The sequence below is a fragment of the Tauraco erythrolophus genome, chromosome 11, assembly GCF_009769465.1.
Source record: "Tauraco erythrolophus isolate bTauEry1 chromosome 11, bTauEry1.pri, whole genome shotgun sequence".
Taxonomy (NCBI): domain Eukaryota; kingdom Metazoa; phylum Chordata; class Aves; order Musophagiformes; family Musophagidae; genus Tauraco; species Tauraco erythrolophus.
The window spans coordinates 11,267,491-11,286,373 of NC_141475.1; the positions used below are offsets into that span (position 1 = coordinate 11,267,491).

General features: G+C 47.8%; 1 protein-coding gene across 1 annotated transcript; it reads right to left on the reverse strand.

The window, feature by feature from the left end:
- Positions 1–12,500: 12,500 nt before the first annotated feature.
- IRS1 (insulin receptor substrate 1) lies at positions 12,501–16,118 on the reverse strand. Its single transcript, XM_009989384.2, has one exon. It carries the CDS (start codon positions 16,116–16,118, stop codon positions 12,501–12,503), a length of 3,618 nt encoding a protein of 1,205 aa, XP_009987686.2.
- Between the last annotated feature and the right edge of the window lie 2,765 nt (positions 16,119–18,883).

The following is an 18,883-nucleotide window of genomic DNA, read 5'->3' on the forward strand; positions in this document are numbered from 1 at the left end:
ACATCACAGGAGTTATTTGATAAAGGAATAAATGCTGATGAGCTACTCTAACAAACATAGAAGTAAACAAGCTTCAATCAAGACAGATCAAACGTCTCAGCAATCTTCAGGAGAAGAATTTTTGGAAAAGATGAAATATTCAAGGCAGGAGATAAATTAGACATTGAATTATAGATCATTTTGCAGCACTTTAAAACTAACTCATTACTACAGCTAATTAAAATTAATGGGGATTTGCTATTAATTCAAACAGAATAGTGTAGTAACAGGTTACAGAAAAAAAAAAAAGAAAAAGTAAAGGGACATTCCAAAATGAGGCATGCTGCCCTAGTCCCATTGATTTTAAGTAGGCACAGCAATTTACACCAATTGAAGATTCCTCCCCTTCCCCACCAAGACGAGAAATTCTTCATAGCACACTCATGCAGAAGGATCATCATTCAAACCTTCCTCCATAACATGTTTACACAAATGTTACCAACATCTTACACAACTTTTTTTCCTCTAACAATTCTTGGCACATCAATGCTTTCCATTACTGCAATCCCACAATGTTATCAGTGTTAAGTAACTTAATACCTATGTTTAAAATTTTATAACAGCCTATCAAACTAAGAGATTATGAATCATTCAAGCCATTAAAGCCCAATTACATCAACTGAAATCTGAGCTTCCCAGCATTATTCCAATTTCTCTTTCTGCTCACTCAGCCCCTGTACCTCTTCCTACACAACTTCACCTTCTCTAACCTCATGAAACTTCTCTTACAGAAGACCCACTAACCAGCCAGACAGTTTGCACAGCCCGTCTGTCACTCTTACCCTTCAATACGTTTAATCACCATTTCTCTGTACTTGTGGTTTAGTCCTCTCCACTCCTACTCCCAACCTCCTACCATTTCACGTGTTGTCTGCTCCTTCTCCTCTGGATCAGACAAGGTCCTGTAATCAGGTCTTTTCTGTGCCTACACTTTATTTCTGCATGACCATATCAGTTCAAATATATTTAATTATCATGTATATACTGACACTTGGCTTCGTGGTGGATTAATTCAAATTAAAGTGATTAAAATAATCAAATTTGGATTAGTAAATAAGTAAACTTATCTTTTTATGCTCTTTAATGGTCATTCTCAAGTAGCGATGATCACTACATCATGCTGATCTGCAATATAACCTTTTAATTTAGCATTTGGTATAGTCCCTAGTGAGACAATGCCATTAGTGATATTTATGTAGATTCTTGACATAAAATTAGTGACCAATACAGGTCACTATTTACTAGCTGGTTAAATTTTACGTTTATGACTTTTCAAGCTCTGTTTGAAGGAAACTCAAGATGAAACTGTAAAATAGTATGCTCTGTGTTTAGTTATCAGTTAACAAAAAACTAACAAAATATCCTGAACACATAAGGAACTTGCTTAACAAAATATACCTTGCATTTAAGGACAATTCATTTTTTTAAAAAGCCTCCTCTTTATTTGGCAGGTCAAACTGAGAGGGCGTGGCTACTACAGACTTCAAAATTTCAGATTTATTAGAATTCATCTTTTTTTAAACTAAAAAACTTTAGACATGAAATCTATTTTCCTATCTTTTCATTTTCAGTTGATCTCACTCAACTTTGAATAAACTACTCATGTAACTAGGCTAGTCATATACTAAAATGAAAGTAAATTTCTCTGGATATCTACTGAAGCAGCTGCTGTCCTCAAAAATGAATGCATTTTCAAACACCGATTTTGGATACTTCACCAATCACATTCACTAGAGCAATGGTTTTATATCCTCTAAACTCTTCGCGGTTATGTTGATTGATAAGTCTGTCTTAATTTAGGCAATATTAGTATATTACAGCTTATTTAGTCCTGAATACAGGTTTATTTTTAAGAAAGCATTACAAAAATTACCTCAACCTGAACCACCCCACTTTCTCAACCTCATCTTGCACAGGGATGTGCTACCACCATCTCAGGGTCAAAAGAGAATTTAAAAGACATGTAAATATTTGCTCTCTTCCTAGGGAAGTGCTACAGAGGAGGGGAAAAGAGGGGATGTACATATGGGGAATTGCATCAGTATAATTAGAGAGTCTTATCAAGCTGGTAAATGTCTGTGTAGGCAATCCCTTTGCTCTAAAGGGTATTTCCCAATTAAAAATATGCACCCCGTTTTCCAGAGCCTTCCTACTGAAGAAACATCTCACCACCACAGCCCAATTAGATCAAATTGGGTGGCTGGCTGGTTTTTGTTGCTGCATGATAATACAAAGACTCTCCGAGTTCCTGCTCAACAAAGGCTTGTGTGAAACAGGCTTTGAAGACACAATAACATTCCTCTTGCGAGTTTCAAGCCCAGAGGCTAAAAGCACCAAGTAACTATTCATTCTTCCATCTTGAGACACATTCCTAACCTAGTTCAAAGGCCTGAAAAAACATGCCCTAGCTACATGCCTGCACATCTTCAGAAGGGCTTTTCCCTTGTATCAGAGCCTGCTAGGGAAAGAAGTTTCATACAGAAAAGAATTAAATGTATTTGAGAGTTTCGTTTCATTTTTAAGGACGCTTAAATTGTTTAAAGTATTCAAGACTGTCTTGCACATAAATTGATCAGTTATGTTAATCCATTTAAGAATAAAGTTTCACCATTTACATGTTTACACTTCAATGTTCATACACAGTGCTCCCATGCTAGCAGATACCAGTTCTTTAACTTCTGCTCCCAAGAAGCAGCCGTGGGAGGAAAGAGTGCACACAGCAGTTGTAAAAAGAAGAGGGATGAATTGGAGCTGCTTGGTTTCCCTCACTGCTCTTCTATTTTGTTTCAGCTGCCTCCGTTTTAATCTCAAACTGGTAAGACAGATGTAAATCACACATGGCTATCCACCCATACCAAGATATCCAAGGAATTCAAGAACATTCTGCATCATGTTCACCAGATGATGATAAAGTCAACAAAATACAAGATTATTTCCAAAATACTGACACTAGAACAAATATTAACTTTCAGTGAGAAAAATATTTGCAGTTTTCAACCTACAGCTTCCTAAACAAACTAAATTCTTCTTTATACATTTTATTTTTGCTGTTTCTCAGAAATCTGAATGCCATTATGTGCAAAATGAGGAAATATAAACGGTCACTAAATAAATCAACTGTGTTCTGCAATACAGAAAACAAAGTGGACCAAGTGCTAAAAAATACTATAACATAGAAAAGCCTGAAGGGATTGTATACTATGCCTGTGCTTTGCAAGCAAAGTCAAAAAGAGAAACAGGGTAAATGCAGCAGGTTAGAGAGAGGCTTTTTTTTCCACTTTTAACAAAGCAGTTCCTACTTGTTTAAAATATATTTTTGTCCTCCTAAGGACTTCAATTAGTCGCTTTCATTTTCACCAGATGAAAATGGTTCAGTCTGAACTTCCCATCACTTCAAAAAGGTCAGTACTGCCCATTTTTCCCTTCATGAAGCTAGTGTTCAGATCTTCATTCACACCAAAACAAGCAATATGTTACCTTACTGAGTCATTTCAGGTCCTCTGGGCAAGCTGAGCTGTTCTACCTCTTTCAAGGACTGTGCAGCTGGGCTGCTTGCTGTTGGTCACTTCCATGAAATACAACTGTACTATGACAGGAAAATCCTCACGGATATATTCCAAAGTCAAAAAAAAAAAAAAAGAAAACATTGTCTTAGCCTCAACTGACTAAACAACTTGCTAGTTTATTTCCTCATTATTCTGTAACGTTCTGCTCCATAAATGCTACATTTTGCTATTCTGAAGTAACAAATAATTCAGAATTTGTGATCAGGAATTATGGAAAAAGCATCAGTAATTACGACAGCACAAACTTTTCTGAGGAAACAAAAATTAATCCCATCTTTCAGAGACTGATCAGCCAACATCTCCATCATTGATCTACAGCACCTGCAAGAGTGAGAAATGGAACACAGCCATCATGTCTGCAGAGTGCTCAAATTTTATTTCTCTAGGGATCACCATTAGAGAATTAGTACCATGAAAAAGCACATTGCACCACGCCAGGGAAGCCAGCAGACTTTACCAGCCTTATGACATGGAAGGCGCAAGCACAGCAAAAGAAATTCTGTTGCACCTCTATCTTCTCCAGGAAAGAGAAGACTTTTTCCTTTTTTAATATCAGTACGAAGGCTCTCGCACACTGCATACATCGCTGCTGACACTGCCTCCCAAACACTTTATCGATCACTTGCATAGAAATCATCAAACTAAACTGGAAAGTTACTGAAGACCAGGGTTTCCTTGCACTTCCTTGGTGTGCAGAGCATACAAAGGGTTTCCGAGCTCTGAGTTGGCCTCTGAGGCCGAGAAGCCTCCCCTAGCACTGGTGACCTGTTCTCTAGCAGTTAAAATTTCCTTTTCTAACACAGCAATCTTCTCCTCAAAATGATGGCCAGCTATGCTGAAGACGAATTACCATCCAGTGTTTTAATCTAAAAGATTCCCTCGCTGATACGCATCAGCTGTCACTCTAGATGTCTTTTTGCACCCCTCATCCACAGCGCAGGGCACGAGAAACTCGAGTCAGAACTGAAGTAAGCAAGTCACAGCTTCAGCCGTGGTGTTTCGAGCTCCCCACCTCCCTTCCACTCCTCGGCTGTCACTTACAAACTGATCAAGAGCCAAGAGTCCCGCTGAGATACGCCGTAAGAGGAGCGATGAACTCAATCTTCTATCTCCCGTCTACACTTCCGGAGATTCTTTTACTCTCTCGATCAAGACGTGTCTTCTCCACAACTCAGGGCACAGCATTTACACATGAATGTTACTAGTGACGTATAGACGTCTAGTATCTTGTCAGGAGAATGAAGGGGGTTTTGGGGTTGGGTTTGGTTTTTTATTTTTAAGTCTATAATTCAGTGAGATAAGGGCAGAAGGAACCCATATAATCACCGGCTTAGTCTCCTCCACTGCACCTGTTTGAGCTTTTTACTCCTTCAGAGAACTGCGCCCCTCAAGGCAAGGTCCCATGCACAGAGTAGTTATATATTTTATTGATGGACAAAGCCAGCTTACGGAGTTCGTGCCCCATAGTTACATCTTAAGTATTTGCGCACCACATTGAAAGCCAGACCACTGAAATTGGACAAGAACCAAGGCTGATAGATAATTCACATTTTTTCTATTCACACAGATTCTATTTTTCAAAGAAAGCTTGTCCAATGCTTAGGTGCCCTAGTGGGTTATAAATATCCAATCTATACAGACTGGGGCAGGGGCGTGGAAGAAGAAACACAGTCAATTAAAGCTGTAGATGTTCCCAGACTACTACCTTCCTGCATTTTGCAACATGTATCATCAGACAGCTCAAATGTACAAGTACGCTTCAATAGCTCTACTAGCTGCAAAGTACACAAGGCAATTCCATTCTTCCTGAAGCGTATCTTATTTGAAAACTTAACAGGTCATTTCTTCCACATCCCCCGCTTCCAAAAAAAATGAAATTTTACAACAGTTGACAAAACATACACAGGCAAATCTTCTGTGATACAACACAGGAACAGTACACTTCACCTTACAGCTCAGGTGGCTGACACCAGATCTTCTAACTAGACTCCCAAATTATTACAAGCAGTTGAACACACACAAACTTTCACTGTCTCACCTACCTGATCAAAAACTACTCTGAAGAAAATACACTTTGCAATTACCCAAGGTTAAATCTCTAATAATAGCCTTCACAGAACATGACCTAGATATGTCAAACATGATCAGAGAGATATATATCAAGACATCTTTTAGTTAGTTAAGAGCGTCAGGTTTATTTAAATCTCCTTTATCTGTTCACACCTTGGCTTTTGTTATATTTCCCATCATTTCTGTAAGCAGAAAGTAAAGCTGTTACACTTGTGAATCTTTCTTTTAAGTTACCAACACCTCTCCTTTACTACCTCTCTCTCGTGTATTCAGAATAATAATCATCATGATCACCATTTATCCAAAAACCCAGAATGACATGAAAATACAATAACACTATTCACATTTAGGAATAGGTACTCTAACATATCAGATTACGGACAGATGACCAAAAGCCAGCTTTTAGCATTCTAACAAATTGAGAATTCAGATGTATTTGTTAATATATTTCTGTCACAGCTCTTGCCACAAAATGAAAAACACAAGATCTCCTGTAACAAGCCACAATAAATTTGCCATTTGAAATTTTCTTTTACAAGATATTCTTTAAACTAAACAATTTTACAGGAATCTATACTTACTAATCTATAAGTTAAATTACAAAACTAATGAACGTGATTTTTAATCAAAAATGCTGTCCTGTGAACAGCACTTCCCCTCTTTTCCCTCTTAGAGAGAGTAGTGTATTTCATAACTCTGTCAATCAAACACAACAGTTTTCAGTAAAACTTGGCTCAGAGGTTAAATCTAGTATCAAATTAGATTTGGAAAAGAATGTCTATTTCTTTTCCATTATCACTGTACAGCAATTTTTTTTTTTAAGTTTATGACCACTAGTGACTTTATTTGCACAATATTCACTACTGAACAGATCCACTTTTAGAGCTTCAATAAACTGGAAAAAAACACCCCACTTCCTTCACAAACAAGCTACTATACAGTTACTGCAACTTGTTCAAATAAACATTCAAGTACACTTTACTTTCTGTAGTTGCATTCCTGTATTCATAAAGTCATGAAATAGTCCTAATGAATATCAACATTTCAGCTATTACAAAGTATTCCTGAAACAACACAACATACTGATCATATTGGTCAAATAACATTCCTACTCCACAGCTGCTTGCTGCATTTTAGATGAGTTTTAATTCATAGATTCATAGATTTCTAGGTTGGAAAAGACCTTAGAGATCATCAAGTCCAACCGTCCCTAATCCCCATTAAACCATATCGCTAAGTAGATCATCCACCCTATTCTTAAACACATCCAGGGATGGGGACTCAACCACCTCCCTGGGCAGCCTATTCCAGTGGCTGACAACCCTTTCAGAGAAGAAATACTTCCTAACATCCAACCTGAATCTCCCCTGACTAAGCTTATACCCATTTCCTCTTGTTCTATCACCCAACACTAATGTAAAGAGCCCTTCCCCTACCTCCCCACCATCTTTTCACAAGTTATTCTCTATTTACAATTGTTATCTAAGGAAACATATGATCCCTCCACAGTCGCTAGTTAAAAATGAGCATCATCCTTGCCCTGCAATGTCCTGTTTCATTTTCAAACTTAAACCACATTCAGAAACCAGTTTAAGCATTGACTAAATATGAAACCTATGTGCTACAGAAGTCCAGATAGTACTTCATAATCGACTGAACTGGATTATAAATCATAAGAGTTCCTAAATCATAGAGTTCCAATTTTTAAGCCAGCAAAACAAAAAAGTTCCAAGAAACTTGTCATTAAAATCAAAGTGAGGGTGGGGAAATCATCAATACTACAATTCAATGTAGCTAGATCACAGGAACTGATCTACTGTTTAAATTACAAAAAAACCCACAAACACCAATAAACCCTCAAAAAACCCAAAAACATTAGTCATAAGTTTGTGGTCTTGTTAAACAGGAGAACTGCAAATATGCAAGTATGTGGAAACACAGGGTCAATTTTGGCAAATAATTTGGTATGGGGAAAAACTGGTGTGTGTGTACAGTAAGAAATGCACTGTTTTGTCCTACAGTAATATCCATAAAGCAGGGAAAACTTTCATAACTTACTGGTATTTACCTTGGTGCTGACCCAAAACTACAAAAAATTCTGTTCTTTCAGTTCTAGAAAAAACTTCCCAAAAAAAACTTGGTTTAATTGTACACATCTTGTTTCGTCATTTGCTCAGTTTCAGTTTTTCCACCTTAAGTTTTTAACTCAAGGAAACAAAACCAACTATTGAAAACTATTAAAGAAATAAAATTAAAAAGCAAGCAATGTCTCAATAAAAAAAAATAATCCAGGTATATTATACAAGAATTATATGAGTAATTTTCTATTTAGCATCGTGTATTTTAACAAGACCCAAACAAATGTTTAGCTCTTCCCCTCAGTAGTGCTTTGCTTTAACTGGAACTGACAAAAGGCATAACAATCATATAGATGCCATTGTACTGTACTCCTATTGTACTGTATTCCATTTTCTTACATCACCAAAAAAAAACCCAAACCACCCATGCACTGGGTAAAACAGGCGTCATTAAAACTGTGAGCGAGCCAAGTTACCACTTGCTCACACTACACATATTCTATTCAGTGTTATTAGCACTCACTTTCAGGAGTTCTCAGACTCATCAGCAAAATGGAAATGAGACAGGGGAATAATGGCTTTGCTTTGAAGCTCCAGAGATCAAAGCCACATACCTGTATTCATGCTGCTATCCTACTACAGCCTTTCCTGTTTCTCCGGAGCCAACATCTAATGATTTCCTTTTTGGAATATATTTTAACTATACACTCAGAATACGAGCTATCAGTGGTTCATCTTCAAAACCTCTGCTCATTCTAGGGACTTCTCACAGCAATACCAAGAGCAGGATCCACAGCATATCCACAACATCTGCTCATCTGTGCATGCAAAACTAAGCAGGAGGAAAACGCATTGCAGCAACACTGCTCTCCCCACTTCCTAGCTTTCGCCTCACTTTCTCCATGTCATATAGGCTGGTGTCTCCCAGCATGATCTGACCACTGCAGCCATGTGGCCTTTCAGCTACAGCATAAAAGTCCACTCATCAGAGGACTCCAGCACCAAAGAGCCACCAGCTAGGCTAGGTACACAAAACAGTACCAAATTTTCTCTGAAGTAGTGGTAAGGGTTTGGGCAGGAGAACATGTAGGATTGCACTGAAACTGGCTGCACTTTTAACAGGATGCGAGAAGAGAGCTAGAAAGGCCAGGGTAGGGTCAGCTGTTAGCAAACCACCAAGAATACAGGACAGGGAAGGCAGTGGGGTTGGAGAGCGCAGAGGAATGCTGTGGGTGCAAGAGAAATGTGTTTTAATTAAATCTGGAAAACAACATGATTATTTCAGCCAGTATCTTTAATGTTAGGAGAAATAACTTGAAAGAGGTTAAAAATACTCCAGAATGTAATGCCTGAACAACTTGGAGGTGCTGGAGGGGAGGTCAGGTGAGCAGAGAAAAGAAGAGGAGTTAGCTAGCTTGCAGCAAAGCAGGCAACAATCATTGCACCCATTAGGAGATGAATGGCCAACATTTGGGGTCCTTGACTTGTGGCCTAGAACAACAGAAAATTCCAAAATGGATAAAACAAGAGTTATCCAGATAGGTTTGGCCTTTGGGGTGGGGTGGAAGGCTGCTCTAGAGAAAGAGGGGGGTGGGGGAGTGGTGGGGGTGGAAAGACGCGAAGTCCCTTTGCCACTTCTGAGATTGAAAGTGTAAATAATAACCCATGAAAGAGATGGAGACCAAAAAAAGGGTACTTAATGCAGCCTTCCCTATCCCTTGCTCTGATACCTGCAGCTTCACCTCTCCCTTCACAGGTCTGGATGGTCTCTCCTCTCCACCATACCTGCAAACATACCAAGTAGCTTCTCCTTACTTTTTCACGTTGCCCAGACACCAACAGGAGAAACAACGGCAGCCTCCCCGCTCTCAGCTGGAGCCAGGACAGCCTCACCTGCCAGGAGGAACGCACGGGGAAGCTGGCCGAGGCAGCCCAGCCGGCTCAGCTGCTCACTGGAAAGGGCTTGCAAAGCTTTGGGGAAGTGGAGCACCCTCATTGCTTATGGAGTTTTCAGAAGAATGGTTTAGCTGAAGGTGCTCAACAACTTTTTCAGGCATGTGCAAACAAACTGTTTGCAGGCCTGCAAATCACTCACCTCCAGGCAGACTTTCTCAAGAATGGCATAAGGCCAATGTCCCTGCCAAACCCAAGTTCCACCTCCAAAGTAAAAAAGGTACGAGGATGTGTCAAAAAAACAGCTGTAAGAACGGTTTAACACAGAAAAAACGGTAGAGTTTTTTTTTCCTTAACACACTCAACAACAGATGAGCTAGTTGGGTTGAATTTTGTGAGGAAAGTTTCAGCTGATGGCAAGAAATCTAGCCTGGGAAATCAACAGCCAAAGGGTTAATGTCTGAGAAAGCTACAAGCAACTAACAGCTTTATAGTGGGAACTGAAAGGGAACAGCCATGCCTACAAACTCCCCATGTAATTATAGCCTGACTCTTCCCCTGCCTCCCAGGAGAAGCTGTGCTTGCTCAGTCCAATCCTAATTTTGGGAAATAAGAACCAACTTCAAATACCAATTAACTCTATTAGACACTACCTTTCACAATGCTGCTCTGAAAAACATCTGCATAATATTTTTCAGTATGTTCTTTTATCAGATCAACCACGTCCTGATCCTCCACTGAACAGCATAATCACAGCAGGTATCTACCTACCTCCATGATGGAGAACATTGCCACAGCTTTTATGTTAAAGATGACACACAAGATCAATTAAGTAAGTTGTCTACAGCAAAAGTAAAGAGTGCATTTGGAAAAAAACTGTGTAAGTAAACAGTTATGACACTGTTTCCCCCCAGACTGGCATTCTCATACTCTTACACACGTTTATTATTTATCCACATACTGACAGAGAACTTTCTCTCATACTTGCTCCCCTAATCTTAGCACACAATAGGGGGAAAAAAAAAAAGCGATACAGCACAACATGCTGCACCCTCTGGCAAAAAGCCTCTCCTGAAGAGTCCGTACCACCAACGCTGTCCTTGGCAGATATGCATTCCCAGGGAAATGAGAGGCATCTCAAAGACAGTCTAGACAGGCTTTTGCAAGCACATCTCAAAACAGAGGAAGGGTGTGGCAGTGTAAGACTGGTCATAGACAACGTATTGTGACAGCCAGCACGCTCCTGTCGCATATCCACAAAAATAATAATTTCCTACCAGGTACCATTTGAACCAGACCAGCAATATCTGTGCTGAGCTTAAGCCTTACCTCGAACTTTGAAATTAACCTGATATTCACAGGTCACATCAGACTAACACCTAATATGGCATTGCTCTAACAAGCAACAGCAGCAAGCACTAAGGAGCAAATGAAAAGAGATTGTTTTGCATTTGCTTAGGTCATAAGGATGGAAAACATATAAATATGGTGAACATATGATCCCAGGCATCATATGAAGACCAGCCCTCAGCACTTCCTGGGGTCGAGCGAACAAGCAATACAAACAGTAAGTTTATTACAGTTATGATGTAAACAGTGGTATGACATTCATCCCTAATGTCATTGCATGTATTCACAATAACTACTTAAACTACCATGATGCTGTTGCTCAAGTATGTAGAAAATGATAAAATCGAGTGTCACAACAAGATTAACTGGGTAGCCATCCACTAGTACTTATCTGCACCGAAGTGGTCTTCACCTTTCATGAAAGAACTCACACAGGTGCACTGTACTTTACGAGCTCTAAATAAGATATTTGCTATGTGTGGCATGAAGTTCCCACGTAGCAGAAACCTCACATTGCTTGCAACAATGCTCCTACTCATCTTCCATGCCTGTAATCAACGTGCAACAGCCTGGCAGAAGTTTTTCCCAAATTAAAAATGAAAAGCTTCATGGAAAAATAGAACACATCAGTCAATGCCAAAGACACAGTTCCCACAGCCCGTTTCTTACGCAGTTTGTAACACTGGCGTGAGGACAGGACAGCCATGCTTAGTATCAGCTGCCAACACAAGTGACAGAATACTCTGAAAGCTTTGAAGTCCGTTTTCAAATTCAAAGCACCTTCCAAACAAAACTGGATTAACACTCACCCAGTCCCTGTCAGGTAGAAGCCGTTAGCCATGTTTTGAACATGGGAAAACAAGAGCTGACACGGTGACTGCTTTACCCTTGGCCACAGCGTGATTACTGACCAAACTAGGATTACAAGGGGAGTCTCCTTCTTCCAGCTCTATGCTATAGCTAACTCACTTTTCCTTCCCCACCTACACACAGTTTTGAAGCATGCCTGATTCTGAAAAGTAAAGAAACGTGGCAACAGGGTAAGCAGAGTGTCATACCCCTGTCTGAACAGCAGCATCCAAGCACAGTTTGGAAGCAACTCTGCTGGCCAGTGCAGGTGAGGGTGAGCAGCTGGGACACTGCAGGGATGCTGTGCTCCTGGATGCTTCTGCCGCTAAAACATGCTACAGATATTAAGGCCAAAATACACAACGAAACCAACCTGACGTCTCACAGCCACTGCTGCTCGGGCTGCGGCCGTGTCCCGAAGCCTCCCCGGGGGAGGATGACACACACCCACGCCGCCAGCCTGCCCTGCCGTACCACGCTCTGCGAGCTGGCTGTCCCCACGAAACGACAACAAGCAGCCTCGGACCACCGCCCGTCGGCACCCACCTAATCCCTCTCCCCTCACAGAGACGCCCGGGGCCGTTCGACACCCTGCGCGGAGCCGCGGCTCCCCCTGCCCCGCCCTGGCTCACCTTCCCCGGCAGGCGCCCGGCTCCTACATCTCCTCCCGCTTCTGGAAGCTGATGCTGGCGTACGCGCTCAAGTCGTCGCTGGAGTGGCCGCTCCCGCGAGGCTGGCCCGGGGGCTTCGGCGGCGGCTGCTTCCCCCCCGGCAGAGCGGCGCCCTCGGCAGCGGGGGGGAGGTGGTGGTGGCGGCGGTGACTGAAGTCCTTCACCAAGTCCAGGTCGATGTAGTTGAGCCCGTTCTCCACGGCAGGCGCTGCCCCGGACTCCCGGCGTGCGGCGGGGGCGCCGGCCGCCTCCCCGGCGGCGGGCCGCAGCCAGACGTTCTCGAAGGAGGCCGAGCTGTGGCGCTTCACCTCCTCGGCGCCCCCCGCGCCGCCGCAGAGGAAGGGCGCCCCGAGCCCCCCGCCGCCGGCCGCCGCTCCGCGGGCGGCGCTCGGCGTGGACGAGAAGGTCTCGGAGCTGTGCCGCCGCCGGCCGCCCTGCGGGTCGGCGCGGATCACTTTGGCGCTGTGGTTGCGGCCGGGGCTGAGGCTGACGCGGGTGAAGGCGCTGCCCGCGCCGGGGCCCACGAGCAGGGAGGAGGAGCGCGGCGGCACCGCCGACAGCTCGGCGGGCGGCCGCGGCAGCTCCGGGGAAGCCGTCGTCGTGGCCGCCGGCGGGGGCTTCTCGGGGACGGAGCGGCCCGCCCGCACGTCGGCGTAGCTGAGCAAGAGGGCGGGCGAGCAGGGGGAAGGGCTGTCGGCACAGTCCGAACAGGAGCCCCCGGCGGCGGCGGAGCCCCCCAGCTGCATCGTCACGTAGTCCCGGCCGCCGGGGGCCGCACCTCGGCCGGGCTGGGCCGCGGGAGCCGCCCGGGCGGCGGCGAAGCCGGTGGGGCACGGAGCCCGCGGCGGCCCCAGCTCCATGTTCATGTACTCCTCGGCGCCCTCGTTGCCCGGTGGCGGCGGCAAGCCCAGCCCCAGCGCGGCCGAGGGGAAAGACGGCTTCTCGCCGGCGATGAACTCAATGTTCACGTACTCGCCGGGGCTCTTGGGCTCCGGGGGCAGGAGGAGAGGGAGCTGCTCCCGGGCCCGCGGCAGGGTGCTGGCCTTGGGGCCTCCCAGCGACAGGCGCGTGGGTCGCGCCAGGCGGCCCCTGGTCTGCACGGCGGTGTCCACCTTGCGCGGGTGCTGCGCTTGCGGCGGCGGGCCGCCCTCGGTGCCACCACCACCGCCACCACCCAGGCTGTCGCTGCTGGTGGAGGACGACGAGTCCTCGGCGGCGTAGAGGAGACGGCCGGAGCCGAGGGCGACTCGGGGCTGGGGGCTGCCCTCCTCGCCTGCCACCACCAGCCCGCTGCCACCCCGCCGGTGCACGTGCTTGAAAGAGCGTGGAAGCGAGAAGTAGGAGTAGATGGGTTTGTGGTGGGCCACGGTGGCGGCCTCCTCGACGCTGGGCTGCCCAGCGCCCCCGAAGTAGCAGTCGGGCGGTGTGCTGGTGGTGGAGCCGCTGGCTGGGGACATGTTGATGTAGTCGCTGCCACCACAGGGCAGCTTCCCTTCGTTGCTCTCCACTGAGAGTTTCAGGTGGTGGCCGGCACCATTTGTCCAGATCTTGCCATAGCCGGCAGAGCTGCCATCGGGGGAGTAGCTGCCACTGGGGGACATCATCATGTAGCCATTGGAGTCCACTGTGGCTGGAGGGTGGCGGCCCCCCCTTCCAGGGTTGATGATCTGCTGTGGGGCCGACACGCTCTTAGGACTCATGGGCATGTAGTCCCCACCCTTGGGGGGCCCCCCGCCGCCAGGCACAGGAGCTACACCAGGTGACATGGGCATGTAGCCATCGTCCGTGTGAGAAGCGGAGTTGGTCCGATGATGGCCACTGTCCAGGTGGTGCATCTCCAGACACTCCTCTGGATACGAATGCGTGGGCACAAAGGCTGAGTGCCGGTAGGAGGGCAGACGGCTGCCACCACAGGGGTAAGAAGGCAGCATCTCTGTGTACTCCTCAATGGAGGCCACAGAAGACTGCGAGGGTGTCTTCTGGTGGGAGATGGTGGGCGAAGTGCCTGCAGAGTGAGTCCGCTTCCTGAATGCCTTCTCCAAGTCGGCAACCTCCTCACTACCACCTCGGGGACAGCACGGAGTACTAGGGTAGCGGGGCTGCTGCTGCAGGTGGCAGGTGCGTGGGATGAAGTGGCCATTGGGGGCTGCCAGGCTGCAGCAAGAGGAGGTGGTCTTCCCCCCCATGCAGATGTAGTTGAGCTCTTCATCACCTCGAGCTGGTGGGGTGTGTCCCAACGAATCTGGAGTCACGCTGCGAAAAGAGCTGCGAAAGTCACATGGGCTGGAACCATACTCATCAGAAGAAATAAATCCGCCATCGCTAGGGGAGCCAGAAACTGAAGCACTAGACCTTCGTGGAAACAGGCAGTCCGAGGTGGAGCCGTGGCCACTAGTGCTGCTAGATGACAGGCTGACCGGACTGGTGGCTGAAGGAGAGCAGCGCGAGGAAGGCATTGGGATGGACCGGCTGTGGTTGAGCGGAGGATGGAGCCTGGAGTTGCCACGGTGTCTATGCGAATGGGTCCGGCTGGCACTGGGACTAACTGGGCTACCATCCACAGAGGCAGGCCTCGACATTGTACCTTCCCCATCACTTGACGCTCGAACCCGGAAAGAGCTGGGTTTGCCACTCATACCTCCACCCCCGCCACTGGCAGGAGAGGTGGCCGTGACACTCTCAGTCCTGGACCGGCGACTGAGCCCCACTTGGCTGGGTGGAGGGTTGTTGACGTGGTGCCTGCTGCGAAGGGGCACGGAGATGGGGTTGGAACAGTTTGAGGAGGACTGGCTCTTGCTGCGGGGCCGGAATTCCTCACTCATGGCTCGCATGGCCTCCAGGATGGTTTCATGCATGTTCTGCGCCACCACCGAGTCATCCACCTGCATCCAAAACTCACCGGGCCCAGTCACAGCCGAGCGCCCCACCTCAATGAAGAAGAAGTTCTCAGAGTGGCCACAGCGGCGGATATTGAGCAGCTGCAGCACTACAGCAGCCGCATCTGAATTCAGCTTCACAAAGCTGATGGTCTTGTTAGTCAGGCACAGGCGGTAGATGCCAATCAGGTTCTTTGTCTGGCCTAGGCCCTTAGGCTTCAGAATTACTTGCCAAACTTCCTTAAAAGCCGGGCCAGGGGCTATGTCACCATAGCTGTCCTCACCTGCTTCCCCCAGTCCCGCATTGCTGCCTCCAAAGGTGACATCGCTGTGGTGGTGGTGGTGATGGTGATGGAGGTGGTGGTGGCCCTTGGCCCTGTTGTGCAACTGCAGCAGCGCTTGGTACCAGCTCTCCTGTTCGGGCTCGCTGTCAGCTGCAATGGCAAAGTGCTCGTCCTTGGTGTAGAGGGCCACCAGGTGCTTGTTCTTGGAGTCAGCCCGTTTGTTGATGTTGAAGCAGCTTTCTAGTGGGATGGAGCGCTTGGGGGCCCCTGACTTGTGTCTCCATTTCTTCTCATTCTCGTAATACTCCAGCCGGGCAGGTCCAGACTCGCTGGCTGCCCTCAGCACGAAAAAGCGTTTATGCATGCTCTTGGGTTTGCGCAAGTAACCCACCTTTCTGACATCTGAGAAGAAGCCCTCGTTGTTATCTGTGGGACTAGCCATGGCGAGAGGCAGTGGAGCTGTTACTGCAGCTAGCAGTCTGCAGGACCCCAAAACAGCCAAGCCAGCTGGAAAAGACAACCACCTAAAATAAAATTCATGCAACAACAATTAAAAAAGAAAAAAGCAAAATAGCTCGGGATCCTCTTTTGAGAACGGGACAGGGGAGGGACAGAAGCAGGGTGAGAGCAGCTGTTCAGTGGCAGAGGCAGCTTCCAGCACCAAATCAGAGTTTGTGTTGCTGTTTATGCCCAAATCGCCCTTAGATGGGTAAGCGCGTCCTTTAAAAGTCCAGTCCCGATCAGTCCAGACGAAAGTCTCGTCCCAAGAGCGGCCGCCGGGAAAGAGAAACGCATCTTCCCTTGCAGGGGTCGGGCTCCGCCGGGGCCGGGAGCGGGGTGGGGGTCCCCTTCCTCCGCTCCCCGCACCCCTTCCCCGTCTCAAGTTTGCCCCCGCGAGTAGTGATTTCTGTTGCAGATTAAATATCCTCTTGGGGGCGGAGATTGTTTTGCAAAGTCCGGGGTTTGCACCCAAAAATACACGCGTCTTTCCCCCCCCTCCCCCCTCTCAAAAAAAAAAAAAAAAAAAAGAGAACACTAAAAAAAAAAAAAAAAAGCCGCCCACAACACAACCCCCCCGTTCCCCAAATATCAGCGCTGAGGTTGCTGCTGCTTCTCCCGCTCGAGCGTGCGGAGGAGGCTGGCGACCCCATTCAGTCCCATCTCGTTAGGCAGAGAAAGTGCCATTTCCACGCACGGCGCAGCCCGGCAGCGGCGGGAGGGGACGCAGCCCGAGTGCCGAAGGAACATCCTCTCTTCCTCCTCCTCTTCATTCCAGTCGGCAGCGCCTCAGCAGCCGGCGGCGCGGCGCCCTCCCGTGCCCCAGGCCGGCGGGGGAGTGGGCACCGCCGCGGCGACTCCCTCTCCGCTGGCTTCTTCACGGAGTTTCCCGGCGCCCCGCACCAAAACAGGCGGCGGGGGCCGCGCTCGCCCGTCCAGCCCCCTTCGTCCGCCGCCGCCGCCGCTCAGGCTCACTCCAAGGAGAACAACACGTGACGGCGCCAGTGCGTGGACCATCCCCGGAGCCGCCGCCGCCGCCGCCAGGCTCCCGGCCAGCCCAGCGCCGCGGCCCCGCGGCCCGCCCCGGCGCTCCCCGCCCTCCCTCCTTGCCCTCATTCAGCGCGGCCGCGGGGGCCGCCACCGCCGGGCCCGGCCCCGCGCCGCACCGCCCGCCAGGGGCCGCGCCCCCATTGGTGCCGCCGCCTGTCCGTCACGGCGGCGGCGGGGGGCGGTGCCCGGCCAGGCTGAGGCGCGGCGCGTAGTAAGGAGGCGTAGACGCCATTCAGCGGCGTGTTATTTATAGCTGCCGCCGGCAGCGTCTGCAGTGTGGCGGCTTTCGCCGCGGCGGGCCCGGCGGGGCAGAAAACCTCCTCCCGCCTCCCTTCCCTCCGCCCTTGTCGCCGGCCCTGCGCGGCAGGGCAGGCCCGAGCGCGGAGCCGCCGCCGCCTCTTGGTGCGAGGCAGCCGCGAGGGGAGCCGCGGCTGCCGGACACGGGGCGGTTTCCGCCGCCCGGGGCCAGCGGCGGGGCCGGGGGCTCGGCGTGCGTGCGCTCCCCGCCGGGCTGGGGCTCGTCCCGCTCCTCGGCCACGCTTCCGGCTGATACGTGGCCCGGAGCGGCGGGTCCCCTGCGCTGCCGGGGCGGTCGTTCCCCGGCGGGGGACCTGGCGAGGAGCGGGAGGTTTGTCACCGCCTCCGTGGCGTGCGGCAGGGTGGGCGAGGAAAGGTCCCCAGATGAGTTTTCCCCGTGTAGCGTCAAGCAGCTAACTATATTTCACCGAACCATTATATGCGAAATTAAACTGAATATTCAACTTGATCTGCAGTTTACACGGCTGAAACGTACCGTAGACGTAAGTTTTTACCTCTTAAGTAGGAAACAAGTGTTTCAAGCCAAGCCCAAAAAATAAATTGCTCAATGCTGCCCTCTCCAGGACAGTTCAAAATGGCCCTAATTCATCTCCGCGTTCAGGAGAGAGGATCTACTTGTAGGTTTTATCTTCGGTTTGGTTTGCTTTGTTTTTTTGTTTGTTTTTTCCTAGGGCCGTTTCTCTGGACAGGTGACTCTGGCTGTTCCGTGCAGTGCATCTTTAGTCCGCCCTTTGCTGGCGCTGCCAGAGCGGGCTGTCACCCAGCTGGTCAGAGGTGAAAGTGCGATAGCCACACTCATACTGACTCTTTAAGGTTGAAATGCAACACAAAATTATGCTTTTGTTTGGATTTATGTAGGTCCAAATATGGAACAAATAAGTTAGAGGCTTTTCTAACACAACTGCATTAAAAAGTTTGTTGTCAGGGAGATCATGGTTGTACAATTATTCGAGGTGAGAACTTAGCTGCTCAAAAGGTGAAAAATTCCCCTGAACCAGTTGCAGAAAAACATGGATAGCCCAGAAAGGACAACGGGCAGCACTGCAAGCCACCCTCTCAGTGTTTCCCTATGGATAACACCATAAAACACAGCATTATTTAAAGGCATTTACCAAACACAGGATGACAACTTGTAACATAGGAGCAGAGCCTAGCTGGCAAGACACAAGGATTGAGAAGGAAAGATAATCTGCACTATAACAATAACCTATATAATCTCATTCTTTCCTGTACTTCACGCTGTAGTTTATCATGACAAAAAATGTTTGTTTTGAAAATAAATCCGTTATACATACCTTGAGATAAAGCTAACTAGAAACCAAACTTACTTCCATCTTCAAC